Below are 22,251 nucleotides of genomic sequence, written 5' to 3' on the forward strand. Positions count from 1 at the left end.
GGGGTGTTGTGGCAGATCGGTTTGAAATGGGACCGGAAGAAACAAAACCAGGTCGGCCCGTCTTCCCATCTGACTCAGCCGGGCTCGGTTTCTTACAAATCGGTCCCTGGAGGAAGTCAGGTTGTCATTCTACCCCACGCTTTCGAGGAAGCCGTTTAAGTGCGATCCCTTCCTTCGTCTCCCTTCTTCCTCGTGTTCTCTCTCTCGACTGCCGCCTCTTTGACCCCCCCTCTTCTCGCGATTGGAACCAATCCGAACCCTAGCGAGATAGAAGACGAGTCTGCGGAGGAGAGGGAGCGGCGGTGGGCAGGGCCATGGGGCAGTGCTACGGCAAGAACGTCTCTGCCGCCGAGGACGGCGACGCCGGTCGACATCGGGATCCCCAGACCTCGGTCAACGGCGGACCGAGGGTCGGCTCCCCGGCGCCCCCAACCCCGCAGCGGAAGGGTCGGAGCGGCGCCGCCACGCCCGTCCGCTCCTCCGCCAGCGCCAGCGCGTGGCCCAGCCCGCACCCGCAAGGATCCGCCAGCCCCCTCCCCGACGGGATCTCCCCATCGCCGGCGAGGTCAACCCCGCGGCGATTCTTCCGCCGGCCGTTCCCGCCGCCGTCCCCGGCGAAGCATATAATGGCCGCCCTCGTGAAGCGCCAGGGCCCGCCGAAGCCTAAGGAAGGGCCGATCCCCGAGGACGGGACTGGGGAGGTGGAGAGGCCGCTGGATAAGAGCTTCGGGTACGGCAAGAACTTCGGGGCCAAGTATGAACTAGGGAAGGAGGTTGGAAGGGGGCATTTTGGGCACACGTGCTTGGCCACTGCCAAGAAAGGCGAGATCAAGGGTCAGCTTGTCGCCGTCAAGATTATCTCCAAAGCAAAGGTGCGGTGGGATGTCCAAGGAGGACATTTTTTGGTTCACTCTTATCCCGTCTCTACCCTTAGTGTTTCTTTAACAATCGCCAACTATTTACTGCCAAATGATATATTCCGAATTATATAATTTATTAGGTCCAGCATGGTTATCTCTTCCTCATCATTTTTGTTTGTTGGTTCATTTTAGGATAGTGGTTCAGAGTCTTCAACAAAACTAATGAGTCAATTATCCCATTAGGTCGGTCGACAATATGACTATCGATAGATTGCTTCTTAACTTAAAATTAGTCTCTTCTATTTTGTTTTCCTTTTTCGTTTTTGTCCTCTTTTTTTTTTTTGGTGTGGGCGGGTGAGTTGGGGGAGGGGAAGGGTGCCGAAGAGTTGTGCCTGCTTGCATGGCATGAATGCTGTATATTCTGTGACAAGAATTAAGAAACAGCATGCCAGTGAGCTCTAGAGGCTCTAAGATCAGTTATGGTTTGCCATTGACTCATTAATAATGAAATAGCAATTCGTGCTTTCTTTTGATGACATTTCACCCTTATATGGTTTTAAGCATGTATGTAAACCATGTACTCATTGTTTACTTGCACACAGGATATATCGCATTCTCACTTCTGATTAGTTAGAATTTCCAGTGTATGAATCTTAGTGACAACCAACGATTTGCAGAAGGTGAGACGCTTTATCAAAATGCTTCTATACTTGATAGGATTTTTTTGGTCATTGGCTCAAGAAATGGAAGGACATAACTAAATCCTCTGGTACAATCATCGAGTCACTATATAATATAACCATCTACTATTTCATCTAATAAATGTGCATGTCCACACTCACTAACATATTATGAACACTCTAGAAAAGCTAACATGTTTGTGCAAGCAATGTGTACTACAAAAAGTATGATAGTTGCCCTAAATGGATTGATTAGATGAGTGACAATTTATCTTGGTTTGCAGCGATTTCTGGAAAAATGAAATCAGAAAGACTATGTGATGCAAAGCACCTGCATGCATGGCAGTGTGTCAAATTAGTGGTTTCAACTTGAATTCCTAGAGTTTCAGTGGGATGCAATAGTAGTAAAATGCAGTTTGATAAGATGCCTTAATAATTTTATCAAAAAATTGTCGTGGTCAGTTACATTCATTTCACTGTATGCATATAGATATCCATTGAAGTGCCTAGATGTGAGGATCATTTATATTGAAGTTATTTAGATAAATTTTTTGCTGTTTTCCTTATTCTAGTGATCTCAAATCTAATTGTTTTACCTTCTAAAAGGAAGGGGGAAAGTAGGAGGCTATTTGTTTCAAGGAGTAAACAAATTTATTGACTTCATATTTGTTGGGAAGAGGAATTCAGTCATTATTAGTAGCTGCTCCGCCACAATTTTCTCAAATGATTTAAATATTGGTCCGATAACAACTTCAATGATTTGTTGGATCAATATGGTATTAGTATACCTACCTGTACTACCTAGTATAATTGAATAAAATAATGAAAAATAAACATATACTTTACCAGTACGGAGTTATACATGTCAATACGACTATTTGATTGATATATATTGGCCATACTGATATTTCAATTTTTGGTTCTACTAGGACAAGTAACACCAAGTTTGTGTTTGAATTAAATAGTTCCATTGACATCCAATTGTGACTGGCTGCCACATTGAATGAATAAAAAAATGGCCAAAGCTAGCATAAGTGAAAATTTTGTATCAGCTTGGAGCAATTTTTTCATTTATAGACAAAAGGGATATATTATGCCTTGCTTCACATCTACATATTGGTGATCTGAGTATTGGCATTTTCTGAGTCTATATTTAGAACTCGACTCATGCCTAGCATAATAAGATGATCACCCATGCTGCATACTGGTTTTTAATTTGACCATGTGGTTAGCTTACCTTTTTTTTTGGTTACAGATGACAACACCAATTTCAATTGAAGATGTTCGTAGGGAGGTCAAAATCCTGAAATCTTTGTCTGGCCATAAAAATCTTGTCAAGTTTTATGATGCATGTGAGGATGCACTTAACGTCTACATAGTCATGGAGTATGTCTTCTTAATTTTCTTCTCATTGTTTTAATGACTTTCGTAATATTAGGAATATAATTACCTGCGCTACACTCTCTGATATTTGTTCCTTGTTATTCTAGGTTGGATTGATTGATTCTCTGCTGTCCTGTAAATACTGTTAAAATATGCATATTGCATCCCACTTAGTATGACTTATTGATAAATGAGAATCCTTTTTGAAGATTAATAAAAGAAAAGGTTTCTCCATGATGAATGACGATGATATGTGCATTATACATTTTGGTGTTTTGGTGTGACAATCCTACTATCTCTTTCTTTTCCTTTTTTCCAGATTATGTGAAGGTGGAGAATTATTAGATAGAATTCTATCCAGGTTTTTCTTTGAGATCATTAACAACTCTTTGATGTTTCTTATTCATACATTAACTTTTTTATTGAAATCCTTATTTCTTGTGTTTTCAAGAGGTGGAAGGTACTTGGAGGAGGATGCAAAGGCTATTGTTGTTCAAATTCTCAGTGTAGTTGCCTTTTGTCATCTTCAAGGTGTTGTACATCGCGATCTAAAGCCAGAGGTCTATATCACAAACTACTAAGTCATTGCAGCATATGCTATTTTCTGCAGTAACTATTTCTCTCATTCTTTCTTAACATTTTTTTTCTATGCTGCTGATGTTTTTCTATTGTTGATGACAGAATTTTCTTTTCGCTACGAAAGATGAAAATTCACCAATGAAGTTGATTGATTTTGGTCTTTCTGATTTTATTAAACCAGGTGAGCATTTGCCAATTACATGTAATTTTGTGCTTATCTGTTATCCTTTATTGTCAATTTAGTCACTCCAGACATGAAGATATGCAGCTATTCTGGAATCATCAGATTTTGGTTATATTAAAATTTTAATTTTATCAGAGTCACATGTTGTGATTGTTTTAGATTTTATTATATAAAGTCCTCTGAAAAGAAGCATTTAGATTTGGTGATATTCTGCTGTCGTTTCTGGTCTTATGAAATGAGTTTACTTTTCAATGGACATTATGATCATGTATAAGAATTTGATGCAATAAAAGCCTTATATTTTTTTTTCAGCTTTTATGCATAGACATAGCACATAGAGATAAAAAATGTTGCATAAGCTGATATCATACGAGTAATGGGAGGAAAACAGATTGGTTAAAAAGGAATGGAACTATGTGTAGGCCCATGATCAAAATAAATGTATACAAGTAGAAAAAGGACAAATCTTACTATGAACATCAGATAAAAGGATCATATCTTTTTAATGGCTAGTCTGTGAAAACACACACACACACACACACACACACACATATATATATATATATATAAGAGGATCAGAATGGAAGGTGGTTGAAGCGTTAGCTGTACAGAAGTGTTTTCTGGCTCTAGCTTTCTGATCATATATATTTCTTTCTTATTTGGTCACTGATCACATCTGAATTTTATTAACTTCACAATATTGTACCACCTATTGCAACCAGAATTGTTAGGAGTAGGTCTGAAGTGGGTGCTTCATACTTTTATAAGATCAACCTGCCTAACTTGATGAAATGCTGAATCAGTTGATATGGGGACTGGGACAGTGGGAAGGGGACTATAGCTTGTGGCTGGACCATCCTCTGAATTTGTTTCAAAGAAGAATATAAATGAGAATAAGGATGAAAAAACTATTCTTAAACAGAGATGTCATGGAGAGAAGGGATACTAACTGGGAAATTAACCTGGTTGTGTAACCTAGTAGTTGAATATCCCATGGCCCTGTCTAACCTGGCATCTCTAGTACATTTGTCTCTCAAACTGCTCAATTTTTTTTATTTCGGACATTCTCTTTTGTCACTATTTTTTACTTTGGCATGTTCCATCCTATTATGGTTGATATTTAGTAAAAAAATTATTTATGATTGTGCAGAAGAAAGACTAAATGATATTGTTGGAAGTGCATACTACGTTGCTCCTGAAGTCCTACATAGATCATACAGTACAGAGGCAGATATCTGGAGTATTGGTGTTATAGCGTATATTTTGCTGTGTGGTAGTAGACCTTTCTGGGCAAGGACAGAATCGGGAATTTTTCGTTCTGTGCTGAGAGCTGATCCCAACTTTGATGATTCACCATGGCCAGATGTTTCTTGTGAAGCTAAAGATTTTGTGAAAAGACTTCTAAATAAGGATTACAGAAAAAGAATGACAGCTGCACAGGCTTTGAGTAAGTTGTACTCCTCACTACTTATAATTTGTTTTCATTAACAAAGAGACAGTATTGTTCTACATATTAGCTCATTGTTAGTCCTTATGTTTGTAGCTTCACTTTTTTCCACTCGATATCAGATTAAGCTTAGCTAGTTTTTGAGGTTTTGAGCTATACTCAATTTCTGAAAAGTAACCTTTGCTTCTTTGATGGCAGCGCACCCTTGGTTGAGAGATGAACAACGGCAAATTCCTCTGGACATGCTGATATTTAAGTTAATCAAGTCATATCTACGTGCCACACCTCTCAAACGAGCTGCATTAAAGGTATATGTGAATATGTACCAAGAATTTGATAGCTCTATCGTCTCTTTGTTTGTTTACTTCTTACAGATGCATCTGAAAAAAAAAGAGTTCTTTCTTATACCTAGGATTTTTATTCTGGGTTACCATTATACAAGCAAAAAATTAACCTGATATGTAAAAATGTAGATATGTAATTTGTTCAGGTCAAAGATCACTTTGTATATTCATGACACACTGTCTGTTCTATTGCATGTGGCCTATTTTCCCTTCTTACTGTTCACTTTCTCCAACTGAAAATAAGCCAGTTATGACTTGATTGCCAAAGGAGGAAAAAATGTGTTTTCTATTGCATGTGGCCTATTTTCCCTTCTTACTGTTCACTTTCTCCAACTGAAAATAAGCCAGTTATGACTTGATTGCCAAAGGAGGAAAAAATGTGTTTTCTACCTTAATTAGCGACAAGGCAAGATTGCAGTTTGGAACTTCTCATGTTGTATTTTGAGGTAAGTCCACACACATCCAGGCTATATCAATTAGGGATAACACGTCTTGAAAGTCAAAAAGAAGAAACTTTCCTAGTCAAATGCATGAAAACTAAGAACTGAATGTTAAATAGTAGCCTTTAAGAATACCAGCATACTATGATTGTGAAAACACGAGAAGAATTAGAATAAAATGCCTATTCCAATGCAGTAACCATACACATCATTATACCAGTCATCATGTGACTATTTAATCTATATAAACTGCACATATGAGCATGTAGACACGTGAAAGTATCCTAGGATTTCATCATGTGGCCATATGCAGTAAAGTTATCTGAGAGGAATCGTGATGGTGGCGAAAAAAGGCAACATGCAGAGGAAGAACATTAGGTCAAGGTGAAAAGAAGAGACTATTGGACAGAAGCCGTAATATGTGAAAGTCACCAGCTATGAAGAAAAAGAGGAATAACAGGACAGCATCAGGAAGATGTGTGGGAGGATGAGATTTGTAAATGGAAAAGTATGGATTGGAAGTGCCCATAATTTAGACAATGAAAGAGATGAGGGCTACAAACTGGTAAGTAGTTAATAGGAGTTCCACAAAAGCAGATATAGCATTTTGATCATTCAATGGTCAAAGTCGTTTCAGCTGTACATGACAGTGTTTGTTCTATGCATCGACCACATAGGGGCACACAGAGGAACAAATGTTGCAACTTTGTTGTTTTGTTAATGGATGCCCTATTTATTCTCAGTTCTTCATCCTTCTGCAAGATTTGTGACATTTTAGGTATACACACGTAGATGCATCTATATATTTACCTATATATGCATGTTGACCTCAGTCTGACCATGCTAGTGGATTTTGTGATATATTTAATAATTTTATATTCTTCTGTACCTCTTTTGCAGGCGCTATCTAAAGGTTTAACAGAGGACGAGCTATTTTATCTAAGATTTCAGTTTAATTTGTTACAACCAAATAAAGATGGACACATATTCCTTGAAAACTTTCGGATGGTCAGTATGCCCTTTTTTGTTTCTTAAACATATCGGTAGAACAGCATTTGGTAGAAGGAAATGTAATAGCTGAGAGTTTTTTTTCCCGATATACTATATACATGATTCTTTTCTTCAATCTATGTGCATTTGGTGCAGGCACTAATGCAAAATGCAACGGAAGCAATGAGGGAGTCTAGGGTTACAGACATACTAAATGCGGTGAGGCATCCATTATACTGGAAATCTATGTCTCATCTTATAGATCACTATCAGATGCACAAAAAAATTATACTGGAAATAATAAAGGATGCATTTGTCATGCCATTTAATGTCGCCTTCAGTTTTTACTGAAAATATCAGTTATATTTAGTAATGTATGATCGGAAATCCAGTTGGAGCCACTCTCATATCGATGGATGGATTTTGAGGAATTCTGTGCTGCTGCAATCAGCCCCTATCATCTTGAAGCTTTGGAAGGTTGGGAACAGCTAGCCAGTAGAGCTTTCGAGCATTTTGAACGGGAGGGAAACAGAGTCATCTCTGTTGAGGAACTGGCACAGGTACCAAGTCATATAATAAGCTTTCTATTTATGTTTCCAATTGACTGTATAATGTGTTAAGACTCTAACGTATCCTTCTGTCCATAGGAACTGAATATTCCCCCGACGTCTTATTCTTTTCTGAAAGACTGGATTAGACCAGAGGATGGGAAGCTCAACGTTCTCGGATACACCAGATATTTACATGGTGTCACTATACGCAGCTCAAACACAAGACATCGCTAGATTCGGTGACCATTGTTGTAGATCTCTAATATTTGATCCATTAAATATAGAGCATGTCATTTTCACCATTTCTTTTCCTTCTTTGTTATCTTTTTTTTTTCTCCTTTTCAACTTGACATAGTAGCTTCTTAGAGTGCATTACAAAAAGATGGTCCACTGCATGATGCTCCTACCAATATGATGCTTCAAGGGGGTCAATGCATGAAGTCTTGTTCTTCCCAGTGAGTAAAGGGAAACAGAGAGATGATGATGGTCTTGAAGATTCAACTTGGGACGGGCAATCTTATCATCCATTCTATAGATTTGCATGGTCGTGTGAATATTGTTCATCCAGTGTGTCCTCTGTTGCTACTGTCGATTTCTTTCTTTCGTTTTGGTGGGACAGTGGTCTGATCTATTTCTTGTGTTCTGTTGCACCCACAGTGGATCAGAAAAAAGCTGGAATGGATCTGAAGGGGTGCAGAGCAGTATCTTTTAAATTACTTTTCTTAATGCCTTTACTAGAACAAATCTACGCAGGTCAAAAATCTGTACTGCCACCTGACTCTTCTCTGTCTGCCGCTCGAGACTGATTTGACTCCGGACCTGGTCGTTTAAGTTGACTGGGGAGTGGAGTCAAAATTGACATTATAGGGTTGAGATTGGATTGAACATTGGGCTCATTGGTGAATGTCATGATTGGTTCGTCGGTCAGTGCATGCTCAATATACTCGAGGTAATGTGTATGATGATTCAACTTGACATTGCACTCATATTCAACCATTTTAAAGCTTTGTTCCTTGAGTCAAGATCTCAAATTATTGTTAGGTATCTATCTTATGCTTCCATCATCGAGCTAATTATATATGATTCTTTATACTTAGATCTTATCATAATTTTTGTATTTAAAAAATTTATATTGAGACTTTTATAGTTTTGAAAGTTAAATAATTTTTTTTATACTAGCATCGTTAGTTGCATTGATGAAGAACATAATATATAATATAACATGTTGGATTGAACATAATATATAATATAACATGTTGCATTGATGAAGAACATAATGTATTATATTTTTCGTCAATACAGCTGATGAGAATGAAATTATATATTTTATTTTTAATATAAAATTTTAAAATATAAAAATCATGATACTAATAGGGCCAAGTAAGGGTTGATATATAATTAGTCCCGAATCATCCTCCATTTTGTCTACATGAGGTTGAAGACGAAGAACGGAACAAGGAAGGAAAAAATAAATATTTGATGCCACTCTGTTAACATAAATAATATTTTATGGCTAATTCTTTTTATCTCTTAAATATATTCATTAAACATATATATATTTTAAGCAAAAATATGTTTGCTTGCCGCCTCCTCGGATTTAGAGCAACGACTTACTCCCACCGCGGGGGAGGTGCGGAAACTTCTCGGGTGAGGTTACCGCATCCTGATAGTTTGATAAGAGCCTCGAATAAAATTAAAACGTTGCTAAAGCGTCCAAATTCTAGACTCTTATTGACACCGGAGGTCAGCGGATACCAAGTATTCTCCAGAGTCACCGTGTGCCGTCACCGCATGGTGGTCGGTCGACCGAGAGACTCGAAAAAACCTAAAGCCGTCCATAGTCTTACTCTCACGGACGGTCAGCAGATTGCGAAGTACCGACGAGCAGAGGTGCCGATTAGAGCCTCAAAAAACCCAAAAACATTGCAAAAGCGTGCAACCGCCGTGGTCTTATTCTCACCGGCAGTGACCGGACTCCAAGAAAAACTCCAGAGCAGACTCCTCGCGATCCCCGCTGCTTCTTCCCTTCCCCCCCCCCCCCCCCCCCCCCTTCCTCCTCCTCCTCCTCCCGCCACGTCCCAAAACTACTCTCCTCCCTCTCCTCGACATCAGTTACATCGATCGAGGACAACCCAAGCCTTTCTCCAACGCAGCGACGCTGCCAGAACTGACCTCCTCCACTGCCTCAGCGATTGACCACGCCCGCTAGCTTTAGGATCTTCGTCATCAGAGCTCATCACCAACACTCCTAGATGGGTGGCAACCAGATTTGCTCTTCCATTTCAGCTTCTCCCACATGTTCCACGATTAGGATTTGTAGACAGATTCAAACTTGGACGCTTTGATCGAGCGACAATAACCTACTTTTCCGGATCAACCATAGTGTGCACGTTGATCTCCTTCCCACTCCCATCGTAGGACAGTGGAGAGTATGACGTCCTTCTTCATCTTCGGCCTTTGAAAAGATGCATGCAATTAAAATGGCAGTGAAAAGAGTTCCTTGTCAGGTACTCAGATGATCGTATGAGAGAGAGAGAGAGAGAGAGAGAGAGATTTAAAATGTAGGCTACTAGTTCTTGGTGGAGGAGGCTATTAGGTTGCTGCTACAGGTTATGACTCCAAGACTTCACTTAAATTGTCGCACAGTATCATCTTGTCCGTTGTTGACCTTTTCTTGGGTAGGTGGAGGGCTGCCTCCTCTTTCACCCCCCGCGTGCCTTCGTCCTTTCATCAAGAAAAAGAAGAGTTGTTGCAATCAATCCAAGCAAGAAAATAACACTTGATTGGCATATGATGTGAGATATTGTTGTGTGACGAAAGATGTCATATTGCGAACGTTGTTCAGGTGACATGCCCTATGTATACGTATGTATACATGTAGATCATACATATTGAGACTGGTATCGAAGAACTACACAAAAGTGGTGGTGGTGGTGGTGGTGGTGGTGGTGGTGGTGGGCAAGTGTGAGACCGTACTCCTGCAGGCTCTGATCAACTCAACCACTCCATTTAAATCTACTGTTTTCCTTCTCATTTCCCTTTCAGAGTGCAGTCCCTGCCGTCAAGATCCAATTGGACCAAGAATGCACAGAAAGGTATCAGTAGCTTGCAGCAGCAATTCCAAGGCCATGGCAGTGAGAATTAACTATAGGAGAAAGGAGGGCCTGCCTGCCACCGGCGTTATCACGTGCAGAAGGTGGAGAAGAGAAGAGTCAAGCGGAGAGAGAGAGAGAGAGTGCATGGGTTCGTGGTCTCTTCCGAGGACAGCCCCAGCTGTGGGGTCGCGGCCTGCCGCTATGTCTTGTCTCTTACTCCGTCTTCTTCCCCACAGCCACACACACACACATCCTCGCTTAAATTTTCTTGTTGTTTCCTTCTTTATTGCAACCGCACACCCACTGCTCTCTCTCTCTCTCTCTCTCTCTCTGTGACTCGTTTGCACGCATCTCCTTATACGGAGTGAGGGTAATCATTCCTTCATCATCGCCTCATATGCTGCTCAAACATCTCTTGCAGCAGCCGGAAGGAAGCCGGAAGTCATGGGGGAGGGAGGGGGGAGAGGAGGATAAAGCCAAAGGCAGCTGAGAGGACCATCAAGAAAGGGAAGCTTTTTCCTTGAGGGGAATGTTGTCTGGCTCGAGGCCATCTTCTCCTTCACTGTTGTTGCGTGTGAAGAGATCTCGGACCAGGCTTCATTCCCCTCAATCACAGCTTCCATCTCTACCAGTAGTGACCCAGCTTCTCTTATATTGATCTCATCTCCTGTTTTGGCAGGTACAGTATGTTTTCTCTTTCCTATTCTTCTTCGTCTTCTTCTTCCTGTTTTCTTTGCTTTGTGTTGATGTTGTGAGGATGAGCAGATTGGAGCAATCATGGTGGGGAGGGGTTACGACTACCTACCTTCTTTTCATGATCTATCCTTTCTGCTCATGCTGACATGCAGGGTAAGAGGCTTTCATCATTACCTTCCAAGAAGGGTTTCTTCTTTTGTCTCTCTTTCTTTTTCCTTGCAGACCTGCAGGCAGAGTTACCCGGTTGTCTTCCCAGGTTAACCAGCTCTGCATCTCTCAGTTCTTCTTGACATGGTTCAGCTTTCTTTGCTTGTGTGCTGACAGTACTATTTCTTCTTAGCTTTCTTTTTCCTTGCAAATCTGCACGGTGGGGAGGTTCCCTGCAAGGTTTTCCAGGTTGACCGAGTTTGGATCTCCGATGTCTTTCTGGTTTCTTTGTTCTCTCTCTTCCCATGTTTGCAATCCCTCTTAGGGGTTTCTTTTCTTTGTTTGCCGAGCATGGTCGTGTGTTGCCATAGACTTCATTACGTCAAATGCCTGAGGCAATTTACGAGGCCTTTTGCAGTCGGCGTTATGATACTGATCAGAGATTACGGGTATACATGTATATATATGTACCTTTGATCTTTAGATATTTCTACCGTGGTTGATGACCTTAGTTTTTGAAGAGAAGCTTTCTCTTCATGGAAGAAGCATAAAGAAACCTTCTGCACCCTTTAGGTTTTGTTTTGGAGGAAATAGATAGAGCAGTGAGAGAGACTTGAACATGTGAAACCTCTCACAACCAGCTTTGCTTTTCGCTTAAGAACATTGCACTACTGTGGCTGTTACCGCCATCTCCATTACCTTGTTTTCTTCTGTTGGCGAAGCATGAAATACTGAGAGAGAGAGAGAGAAGGTTAGGGTTTGAGAAGGTAAAAATGACAGCTTTCAAATCGGAGACTCCCCACACGGAAGCAGAAAACGTCAGCTTGCACCCGATGGACGCGACGTCGCAGGGCTCACGCACCATCACCGGCAACCTTCTTGCGGTGACTTGGCTTCGCTGCGTTGTGTCATCCGAACTGAAAACTAAGCATATTCCTATGATCACAAACATATCTAACAACAGCACCATGCACTTGCCTTTTAGACTCGAAAGAATCTCATGGCTTTTGTTACTGCACTGTTTCACCAACTGGATCAAACCTCTTCTGTTCCTAACGAGACAACCACAAGCATCCACATCATTTCATCTAGGTTATGAATCTATCCATACAAGATCAATCTGCATTGTTTTTTCTCTCAGGAGGGCTCTACAGATATCAGCGATACATATAGTCTTTGCATGTTTTGTTACAAGGCACGTTAACTTTTGTGAGTCTTGATGGTGGTCGACCAGTGTAGAGATGAGAGCAGTTCTTGGGACTTGGAGATCGAATAATACTCACAGTGAATACATACGAGAAGAATTCAAGTGTCTGATATCAAGAGACAAGTTGTATGAACAAGAACAAACGCTCATATGATTACATACTACAAGAATTTTTCGACAAAGGATAGTGCCTGATCTTGGAATCAAATAAGTCTGCGTCTTTGACAGGGAAATGTCCACAATTTGCTCCTATTCGGGGGACAGCAGGTTTGATCAGCTCTCCGTAGGAAGCACCAGAAATGCTTGGAATCCAACGCGACAACAAAACCCTGTGGCACTTGATTTACCTGGAGAGGAGAATGATCAAGCGACAGGAGTTAGTACTATCTAGTAGAAACCGTTGTTTCTTATTTCACGAAAGAAAAGAGTCCGAAATTAGATGAGGGTGATAGTAACTCCCACACATGATGAGTTGACTTGCTATAGTAGGGCTGTAATCATCTGTCAGATACCCTACTTCTTGACCTCTTCGTAGTCTGCCTCCGGAACCCGGTCGCCACCCTGAGAACCACCAGAAGATGATGACCCGCCCGAACTTCCTGCCTTGTTTGCTGCATCAAGCTTGGCCTTGATGCTGTCGATTTTGTCTCCTGCCATCTCTTTGCGTAGGTCAGAAGCTACCTTGGCCGGAATTTTATCCTTGTATTCGCTTAAGTTCTTTTCAATACTGTAAATTGTGGTGTCAGCACTGTTCTTGAGCATGCAGCTCGGCCTCCTTGACCATCGTCTCAATCTCATCCTCAGAGAGGCCACCTGATGAGCGAATAGTGATTTGCTGCTCCTTTCCAGTGGCTTTGTCTTTAGCAGAGACTGTCACAATACCCGAAATAATGAATTACCAAAATATAGGAAAAATATACATTGATATAGAGTATACAACATTCAGCAGAGAAAATGCGAGTTAAAAATCTGTGTCAGTCTCTTCAAGTTGACTAAGATGAAATGATTATTGATCTCAACAAATTTTATATCTCAATGGCTTTGGCTATCGTTTAAGTTAAAAAAGAAGTAGGTAAAGGGGCTGCTCAAGAAATCAGGAAACAGAAAAGCGGATGTTAAAAAAGAAAAGACATCTTTAAATTTCTTCTAACAATTGAGCTACATCATGTCCTAACATTGGCTAGTAAAGTATAGCTGCATGAATGTATATAACTTGAACTTCCTGGAGGCAGAGCTGTCACAATACTAAGTTCTAATATGTTCCTTGATGCATATTGGATATTACATATTGATCTGTTTTAAATCTTCTAAATCATACCTATGGTACTCATGCTAGGAGGATCTGATGTATCATGGTTTGAATCATCCGAAATGGTTGCGTACTTGAGTACATATTTAAAAATGTGAAAACGGTGACATGGTTATACATTAAAGATAAAGATTAGTGTATTGATATATGAAAATTTTATTTAAGAAACATTATGTATGATTCAGGAACTAATTCAGCTTTTTTACAATTATATAAACCTTAATACTGTGTGTTAAATATTATTTTAAAACACTCAACATACAAAAGCATAAGCATCCCCCACGTGAGTCTACACCAAAAGTCTGGTAAGCTGTCTTCCAACAACGAAGAGGTGCTGTCGAAACAAGATGTCCCTAGTCTTGAAGGCATAACTTAAGATAATTTAAATGAGTCAAGATTATAGAGATACCTAGTCTTGAAACCATATCATAGGGCATTTTAGACAAGTCAAGAATATTACACACCAGTGTCGGGTTGGCATGGTGTGTGAATCAGAATTCATGACTCTGCATCTAGTGCCAGGACAGCACTTGATCACATGACTAGTATCCATATATGTTTAGTGCCAGTAACCAATAGGCTTGGCACATCCTTGATCATGGGTATCTGTACCATCAACCAAGAGTTTTGAAGTAATTTTCCCAAGACTTTGATCCATAAGAAAAAGAAGGCTAAGGACTTGTATTTATAATTTTGTGTAGATCAAAGACAGTGAATCTTTGCTACTTGATGTCACCTTTCATTTTTTGCCAAATTTGCTATATGCATAACTTCATGTTTTGACTAATAGAAACTTAAGCTCAATTCAACTATTTGAACTGAACCTTACCTGACTCTTCTTCGTGGGAATGATAGTGTTCCTGTTGATCAGTCTCGTAAAGATACCACCAAGTGTCTCATTACCTAGCGATAAGGGAGTGATATCTAAGAGGAGCAGCCCTTTAACATCTCCACGGAGAATACCACCCTGGATAGCAGCACCCATTGCAACAACTTCATCTGGATTTACTCCCTTGGTTGGAATCTTTCCAAAGATTTCCAAAACTATTTCCTGAACTTTTGGAACTCTAGTCATTCCACCAACAAGAACGTCATCAAGATCCTTGGTACTTATGCTTGCATCCTTCAGACAGCTTTTACAGGGATTTATTGTTCTTCCGATCAAGTGATTAACCAAAGTCTCAAATTTTGATCTGGTCAGAGTGATATTCATATGTTTTGCTCCTGAAGCATCAGCTGTTATAAATGGAAGATTGATATCAGTCTGAGATGTTGATGACAATTCAATCTTAACCTTCTCAGCTGCTTCTCGAAGCCTCTGCAGAGCCAGCCTGTCCTTTGAAAGATCTATTCCCTCTGTTCTCTTGAACTCATCAACCAAGAATTCTACCAATGCGTTGTCAAAATCTTCCCCACCCAAGAAAGTGTCACCATTTGTTGCCTTGACCTGAAATTGAAGTGAGATCATAAAGAAAATATACCTCAAATACCCCATTTGATATCTCTAATATTGAAACATCAAATATACCACCACCAAGATCAAAAACTGCAATGAGACCCTCCTTGTTGTTCAGCCAGTCAGTAAGTGCAGCTCAGTTGGTTCGTTGATAATTCTTTGCACATCAACACCAGAAATTCTCCCTGCATCCTTTGTAGCCTGACGTTGCGCGTCATTAAAATATGCAGGAACTGTGATAACTGCCTTAGACACGGACTTCCCAAGATAAGATTCAGCAGTTTCTTTCATCTTTGTCAAAACAAATGCACCGATCTGGCTGGGCGAATACTGCCGACCGTTGGCTTCAACCATGCATCCCCATTAGGTGCCCTCACGATCTTAAAAGGAACCATCTTCATCTCTTTCTGTGCCTGAGGATCATCAAAGAGACGGCCTATCAGTCCCTTGGTCCCAAAAAGAGTGTTTGTAGGATTGGTCACTGCCTGACGTTTTGATGGAGTTCCAACAGGTAGTTCTCCCTTCTGATTAAAAGCTACAACAGGTGGCGTGGTACGATCTCCTTCTGAGTTTTCTATAACTTTAGCATTCTGTAATAAACAAGAAAATTGTATAATCTTGTGGATTTAAACAGACTTACAAATTATCATATGCAAAAAAGGACTTTGGCGAAGACGACTGAGGTGCCACCTTTCCCTCCATAACTGCAACACAAGAATTTGTAGTTCCAAGATCAATTCCAATTATATCATTTCCTGCTGGCTTTGAGCTGCATTGGAGAAAAACTTGTTCTTGGTGAAACAAACCAAAGAATACTAGAGAACTGTACTGTGATCACCTTAAAGGAGATAGTCTGAAAGTGTACTTCAACATTATATGCATAGGATGAAACCTGAAGGGTCTAACCAAACTAGCCCCTCTGTGACCAAGACGAGAAGCACCCAACTGCATGCTTGCATTGCCAGATAACTGCAGAAACAAAGATGAAATATGAAAAGTCCAAAAAAGTGCATCACATCCATGTTGAGTCCATGTGGACACCAACACTTATCAGACCACCTTCACATGTTTGGGCAGTTCACATATCTAAGATTCTCATACCATGTAGATTTATTTAGATATATACACTGTACATATGTTGGGCAAACAAATCATCCATTTAAGGCTCTAAGAGATGACAAATCTTGAGATTGGCTTATTAATATTCAATCAATATGTTTCACATAGTGTGAACATTTGCTACTCACATCATAATAGTAAGGAAAATTTTCAAGTACTTTATTAACTTTTGCTACGCTTCTCTGAAACAAAAATGATACACTAATACTCAAATAAGGGGACAACCCAGTGATGCAAGGACTAAATTCATCCACTATCACTATTACCCGCCTAGATGTTAGCTAACTAATTAGCCAAATAGTTGGGGCATTACCCAGCTAGCTAATAATTTCCAATGGAAACCAAAAGATCAGTCTAAGTTGAGGGTAAACCATGTCATACACATGACAACAAGATCCTGTTTCTACAATTGATTTCAGAACATACTCCTGTGGTCGGCTAAAATCAAATATACTATGGGTAGAGACAGTATGATGCGCAGAAACTTCAAATCATCAAGCAAACACTGAGCTAAATGCCAAATATACTTCACCCATTGGTAATTGACAAGATCACTTGGAATTGTTATATTTATCATCTACGCATAAAAGCATAACAGAAAAAAGAAAGATAAACTATATAGAAATGATGAACAATAGTAACAAATTGCATATCACCCTAACACAAAATGAGGTGAATCTAATACATCCGAAGTGGGAGGTGAATGGAACGTCCAAACGATGTCCACCTACGAAAACAACACCAAAACTTTTCCGGAAAGCAATAGATTGAACCTCATCACGATTACTAGATCCAAATCGCTTCTAGAGGTGAAAATTATCCAAGAAGGAACTCACGAATCTGAGGCGAGAGAACAGAGCGGGCAGCGGCGACAGATCGTGCCGTCTCAGAGCTCGAAGCATTGCGGAGACCGCCATCGATCTCCTCCCGAGGCGGAACCACGGGAGAGGGTTGGGTTTGGCGCTTCACAAGGGTTCTTGAGGCGATCGCCCGAGGAGGGCTTTGGTTCCGCTCAGCTTCTCTGATGAGAAGGCAAAACACTCGAGAAGACACGGTTCGGACGCTTAAATAGCAACTCGGCCGTCGACCAATTGGGAAATGGAGCGGCGTGGCCCAAGGCCAATTGAACCGATGGACCGGGTTCGGCTTACCGCGCTGATACTTCGGCATCTTAGAACGGGCCAAAGCCGGTCCATTCGATTCACTGTCTCCGGTTATATTATATTATTTATTTATATCTACCGAATCCAATCTCTGTCTTTGATACATATTCACAACTTTAAACGATCAATCAATCTATATATATGCTGCCATTTCGAGGCAAAATTTGGCATGAGATCAGGACACAGGGCAACCTTCAATTATCACACCCTTGGCGGTGGGGCAAGAAGCCAGAGAGCAGCCATCCAAGTCATTCCCCCACCAGTTGAGGCTGATGTCTTCCAATCCCAAGCACAGGTACAGCAGCACGGCCATGAAGGCGAGGCCAGCATCCAAAGCCCCCGAGAGCACGTAGTTGTGCCGCGTCCACCAGTCGCGCCGGTAGCGGTAGACCACGTAGCCCGAGAAGAAGCCGACGATGATCCATGTGGTGTAGTTTACAGCCGTCGCCGGCGGCATCATGCCGGTGGCGCCGATCAAGACGGGCATGTTGATGAGACGGATCCAGTCCTGGCCTGGGAAGGCCTTGTGTGCCAGCCAGACGAGCAGCGGCGCCACAGCGCCGACCAGGAAGAACCAGTTGATGGCTGAGTAGGTGCCGAGGTCGCCAAAGATCCTGCGAGGGCCGATGAGACCCCATATGACGGACGCGTCGTAGAACACATGGTCGCTGGGGCACGTCCATGGGCTGTCCGAAGACAGGAGCTCGGTGTTGCAGATGTTGGGAATGGTCTCCATGAGCCACCATGCTGTGCCCAAGTAAACGATTGCCGCAACTAAGGTGCCTACAACCTACATTAATCATTAAGGCGGGTTCTGCATGTCAAAGAGATTTGAAGATCCATCGTGTGGTGAAACCTAAGAAGGAACGGTAGACGAACCTGAGCCATGAACATAGTTCGGGGAGGTATCTTCATGTAGTGCCCCAGTTTGAAGTCTTGCAAGAAAGTCAACGCCTGTGTCATACTGATGTAGCCGTATACCTTAAAGCACATGTTGGCGACCGGGCGGCCGGGATACAGGTACCCCATGACGTATTCTGTAATGATGTTTAGGCCTGGCGTCTACTTCATCGATCGAGAGAGAATCAATCGGATTAGTTGACTTGGTGAAGGAGATGCATGCCAAGGAGTAGCGAGTACACACCTGGTTCGTGGTGGCCGTGATGATTCCGATGGGAAGCGTGAAGAAAATGGCAATGAAGCAGGCTAGCAGCACACCCCACCAGGGCAGCTGGAGCTGATCGATGTAGTACTCGCAGGCGAAGATGGTAAGAGCGATGTTGGCGACGAGGATGACGATGAACCACCACTGAGGGACCTGAGTGTATCTGCTCATCAGTTTCGTATGGATGTCCATCTTCTTCTCTTCGAATGCCGACTTGCTCATCTGCCATATCTCGCTGTGGACACGCAGTCAACTAGGTCATACGACGTAGAAATCTCTGCTACTCATCTGTCGGTACATGGAACCGTCAGCAATTCTGGTGGTGCCAAAGATTAATTACCTTCCGTGAAAGAGAAGGACATGAGAGATGGTGGCCGTGAGAGATGCGAAGCCGACGCCGTAAGTCACCGCGAAGAAGGTGCTCAGATAGAGCGGACCGTTCTTGTCGTAGGCCTCGATGTCGAGGTGGAAATTGGAGTCTATGATGCTCGAGATGTTGTAACTCTGCCCCGTGGACGTGAAGAGGCCATCCGAGAAGATGGGGAAGGTCTTGGCGTCGTACAAGTCGAGCCAGTATGCGGTTGGGGTGACGACATACATGATGAGCACGAAGCCAGCGGCAACGTTGGCGGTAGCAAACCAGGGGCTGGCGAGTGGGCTGCCGAGGTAGGAGGAGATGGTGGACCAGTCAAGGCCAATGGCGCCGAGGCCGAGGCCGTAGAGACCAGAACCCAGCTGCTGGGCGAGGATGGAGTGGGGGAAGATCCAGCAGATCCAAGAGAGGGAGGTGAGCATGGAGAAGAGGTAGCCCGGGAAGACATAGTAGGCGAAGCTACATATGAAGGCCATCATGAAGAACTGGTTCCGGGTCATGCCGCCTTTGGCTCGATCTTCTCTCTCGTGCAGGGCCCTGCATGGGGACAGATGGCGAACTGTTCACGTCGTCTGCAACTGCACCGGTGAGTCTCACTTCTGAAACAAATGATTCAAGTATCCAAAAAAGTAGAGAAAAATATTCCGGGAGCTCCTAAGGTTTTACCAAAGATCCAGAGATAATACAGTGAAAAGATCTTCTAAATTCATATCAGACGATCTACAGAATATTAGGTATGAATTTGTAGTTTTGCAATCACAGAAGAAAAACTGTGTCCTTTTATTGCTTTCACAGACCAACTCACAAGCAATTTGTCAGATCTGAGCAATTGGGATGTAATATTCTACCTCTTGCACTAGAGTGGCTCTTGAAGTTGATTTCATCCAAGAAACAAGAAAATAACTACAGCTTAAATCTAATTCACATAGAGACTACTATCATTAAGATCAATAATTATGCTTGGTTGTGATGAGATGTCCAAGTAGATGCAAATCGGAATTAATTTTCCTGGTTGATTGGACCGCCAGTAGCAATCATCATCACTACCAACCAGTCTTTTGTCTTGTCCATTTATCATATTAGACAAGAGAAGGTAAGTAAATGGATTCTTACGAAGATCGAAATAGGTCGATGGCAGATGAGAAGAGATCGGAGATTCGTCCCTCTCACCTGAACAGAGAGACCTGCACCAAGTTGTACGGCCACCACATGGCCGCCGGCTCCACCAGGTACCGCCGGAATATCCCCGCCCACCCGAAACCGAGAACCTGGCAACATCACGTGGAGATCTTGACCAACCGGGAAACAAGGTAAGGCAGCAAGGGAGTGTGAACGGATCGTATGGGGACCTGTGTGGTTATGACGACAAGCAGGGAGACGAAGAAGGTGATGTGCTTTCCGTAGAATATCTTGACGGCGGTGACGACGTGGATGGCGTAAACGCTGCCGGCGCCGGAGTTGGCGAAGATGGTTATGAGGACGTGCTCCTTGATGTTGAAGGGCCCCGGGTTGAGCGTGAACTCCCACCGGCTTCCCTTGAAGAAGACGCGGTCGGTGATGGTGGAGGCCATGAGGTGGCCGAGGGGCACCACCGCAATCTGAGCCGAGATGGAGGTGATGGAGAGCGGCTCCTTCCTGTACCAGAAGAACTGGTTCAAGAAGGAGAGCAGCACGCAGGAGGCGGTGCCGAGGACCCACATGCGGAAGGTCAGGACCGGCATCGTGGGGTCGTCCTCCACCGGCACCGTGAGTGCCACCTGCTCGATGGGTGAGTTCTCCTCCTCCTCTTCCACCTGATCCGGCGGAGGCGAGGAGGAGGAAGCGGCGGCGGTAGGGAGATCGGAGGGGACGACTGCATGGTGAGTTAGGATAAGAGAAGAAGCGGGTGACAGAAAGAGAGATCGATAAGGTTACGTACGCAGAGGAGCTGTGATCTGGTTGGGATCCTCTTCTCGTTCTTGGGGGTTGTCCATTTTGGTAGCTATTCCTTCTCCTCTTCCTCCTCCTCTTTAGCTCTTCTCTTTGTAGATTGTATGTGCAGAAGGAGGAGGATATGGCGTTGTATCATTACTATTATTGGCTACATTTAAAGCTGATGTGTGTGTGGATGTAGACATGCACATGTCGTTCACGTGCCAGCATTTCTTGGAGTTCATTTGGAGAGTGGAGTGTGCGGAGAAGTAGACGGATGTAGTGAAAGACATGCTTGATGCAGAGAGAGGTTGTGATGTGATGATGATGGTGGTGTTTCGTTCCATTGTCCATCGCTTGCGTCGTATAGTTCGGGATGAGCATTTTGTGTGTGTTTTATCTATCCTCTGTAGTTATCATCTGTGCCTCCATTTTGGCGGAAGAGAAGGGAGCAGATGGCCCCCAGCAGCCATTCCTATCTGCCAGTCTTAATGGAAAGGGAAGAGGCAGAGAAGGAAGAAGAGAGATTCTACTGCCGATAAAAGACGACAGGACGTTTCGTGGAGTCTCCGCCACCCCTTCCTCCTCGCTTCGTACCGTAGGCAGCCTTCATTGTGCGTGGAATTCGCACCGCCCCTTCTTCCACCCTCCTATCACGAGGGATGGCCAATGGTTTCGGGCTCCTTCGTCCAGACGAGCACCGTATCACCAGTTTGACTGATGGATGAGCTAATTGATCATAATATTTAATTAAAATTTCATTTTAAAGCGTATATAAAAGATAAGGGTGATTTTCGAAAAAGAAAAAACAAAAAAAAATCCAATTTTGACTCTTCCTATTTTCATAACACAGTTTCTATCCTTTTCAAAAGTCTAAAATATTTTCTTATAAAAATAATTATTTAACACGAGAAATGTCATAACGAAGGAAATCATATCACATGTAACATTTTGTGGTTTCCAACTACCAAATCAACTAACTTTATATTCAATATATATTTCCTCTGAATTTATTTATTTTTTCTTAATTTTGCCATTTACCAACAACTGCCCGTCGCTTTCACTTTCCTTCCCCCTTTTTCTTGTTCTCGATCTATCCGCGTCTCTATCCTCTGGCTTCCAATTCTTGCCTCAGATAATCTATCAGAGGCG

General features: G+C 42.3%; 2 protein-coding genes, 1 long non-coding RNA gene and 1 pseudogene across 5 annotated transcripts; 2 read left to right on the forward strand and 2 right to left on the reverse strand.

Moving 5' to 3' along the window:
* The first annotated feature begins 146 nt into the window (after positions 1-146).
* On the forward strand, positions 147-7,992 carry LOC103990517 (CDPK-related kinase 3). 2 transcript variants are annotated; one of them, XM_009409689.3, is made up of 11 exons: positions 148-872; positions 2,796-2,926; positions 3,243-3,284; positions 3,375-3,483; positions 3,605-3,683; positions 4,837-5,133; positions 5,332-5,441; positions 6,818-6,925; positions 7,064-7,126; positions 7,300-7,467; positions 7,555-7,992. In XM_009409689.3, exons 1-11 carry the CDS (start codon positions 315-317, stop codon positions 7,690-7,692), a joined length of 1,803 nt encoding a protein of 600 aa, XP_009407964.2. In that variant the 5' UTR covers positions 148-314; the 3' UTR covers positions 7,693-7,992. The 2 variants fall into 2 exon arrangements, with proteins under 2 accessions (XP_018684685.2, XP_009407964.2); XM_018829140.2 differs by lacking the exon at positions 3,243-3,284 and having other exon boundaries at positions 147-872.
* A 2,511-nt stretch (positions 7,993-10,503) lies between these two features.
* Positions 10,504-12,091, forward strand: LOC135643519 (uncharacterized). The gene is made up of 2 exons (XR_010498286.1): positions 10,504-11,232; positions 11,319-12,091. It is a non-coding gene; the product is annotated as an uncharacterized LOC135643519 (long non-coding RNA).
* Positions 12,092-12,327: 236 nt separating this feature from the next.
* LOC103991083 (heat shock 70 kDa protein, mitochondrial-like) lies at positions 12,328-17,629 on the reverse strand (annotated as a pseudogene). Its single transcript, XR_010498285.1, has 6 exons — positions 17,324-17,629; positions 16,261-16,337; positions 16,059-16,137; positions 15,394-15,958; positions 14,723-15,359; positions 12,328-13,617 (listed from the first exon to the last, which is right to left on the reverse strand). The product of XR_010498285.1 is annotated as a heat shock 70 kDa protein, mitochondrial-like (transcript).
* A 128-nt stretch (positions 17,630-17,757) lies between these two features.
* LOC135643518 (oligopeptide transporter 7-like) lies at positions 17,758-21,252 on the reverse strand. The gene is made up of 7 exons (XM_065160565.1): positions 21,107-21,252; positions 20,538-21,040; positions 20,359-20,456; positions 19,156-19,725; positions 18,795-19,050; positions 18,530-18,712; positions 17,758-18,440 (listed from the first exon to the last, which is right to left on the reverse strand). The coding sequence occupies exons 1-7, from the start codon at positions 21,159-21,161 to the stop codon at positions 17,826-17,828; spliced, it is 2,280 nt and encodes a 759-aa protein (XP_065016637.1). The 5' UTR covers positions 21,162-21,252; the 3' UTR covers positions 17,758-17,825.
* Between the last annotated feature and the right edge of the window lie 999 nt (positions 21,253-22,251).

The sequence above is a fragment of the Musa acuminata genome, chromosome BXJ3-7 (assembly GCF_036884655.1).
Source record: "Musa acuminata AAA Group cultivar baxijiao chromosome BXJ3-7, Cavendish_Baxijiao_AAA, whole genome shotgun sequence".
In the NCBI taxonomy this organism is placed as follows: Eukaryota; Viridiplantae; Streptophyta; class Magnoliopsida; order Zingiberales; family Musaceae; genus Musa; species Musa acuminata.

Excerpts from the sequence above, each read along its gene's own strand:
- LOC103990517 (XM_009409689.3), top strand. The coding sequence starts at position 315 with ATGGGGCAGTGCTACGGCAAGAACGTCTCTGCCGCCGAGGACGGCGAC. Across the intron at positions 873-2,795 it reads AGATTATCTCCAAAGCAAAG|ATGACAACACCAATTTCAAT; the intron begins GTGCGGTGGGAT and ends TTTTGGTTACAG. Across the intron at positions 6,926-7,063 it reads TCCTTGAAAACTTTCGGATG|GCACTAATGCAAAATGCAAC; the intron begins GTCAGTATGCCC and ends CATTTGGTGCAG.
- LOC135643518 (XM_065160565.1), bottom strand. The coding sequence starts at position 21,161 with ATGGACAACCCCCAAGAACGAGAAGAGGATCCCAACCAGATCACAGCT. Across the intron at positions 21,041-21,106 it reads CCAGATCACAGCTCCTCTGC|TCGTCCCCTCCGATCTCCCT; the intron begins GTACGTAACCTT and ends CTCACCATGCAG. Across the intron at positions 19,726-20,358 it reads GTGCAGGTCTCTCTGTTCAG|GGCCCTGCACGAGAGAGAAG; the intron begins GTGAGAGGGACG and ends GTCCCCATGCAG.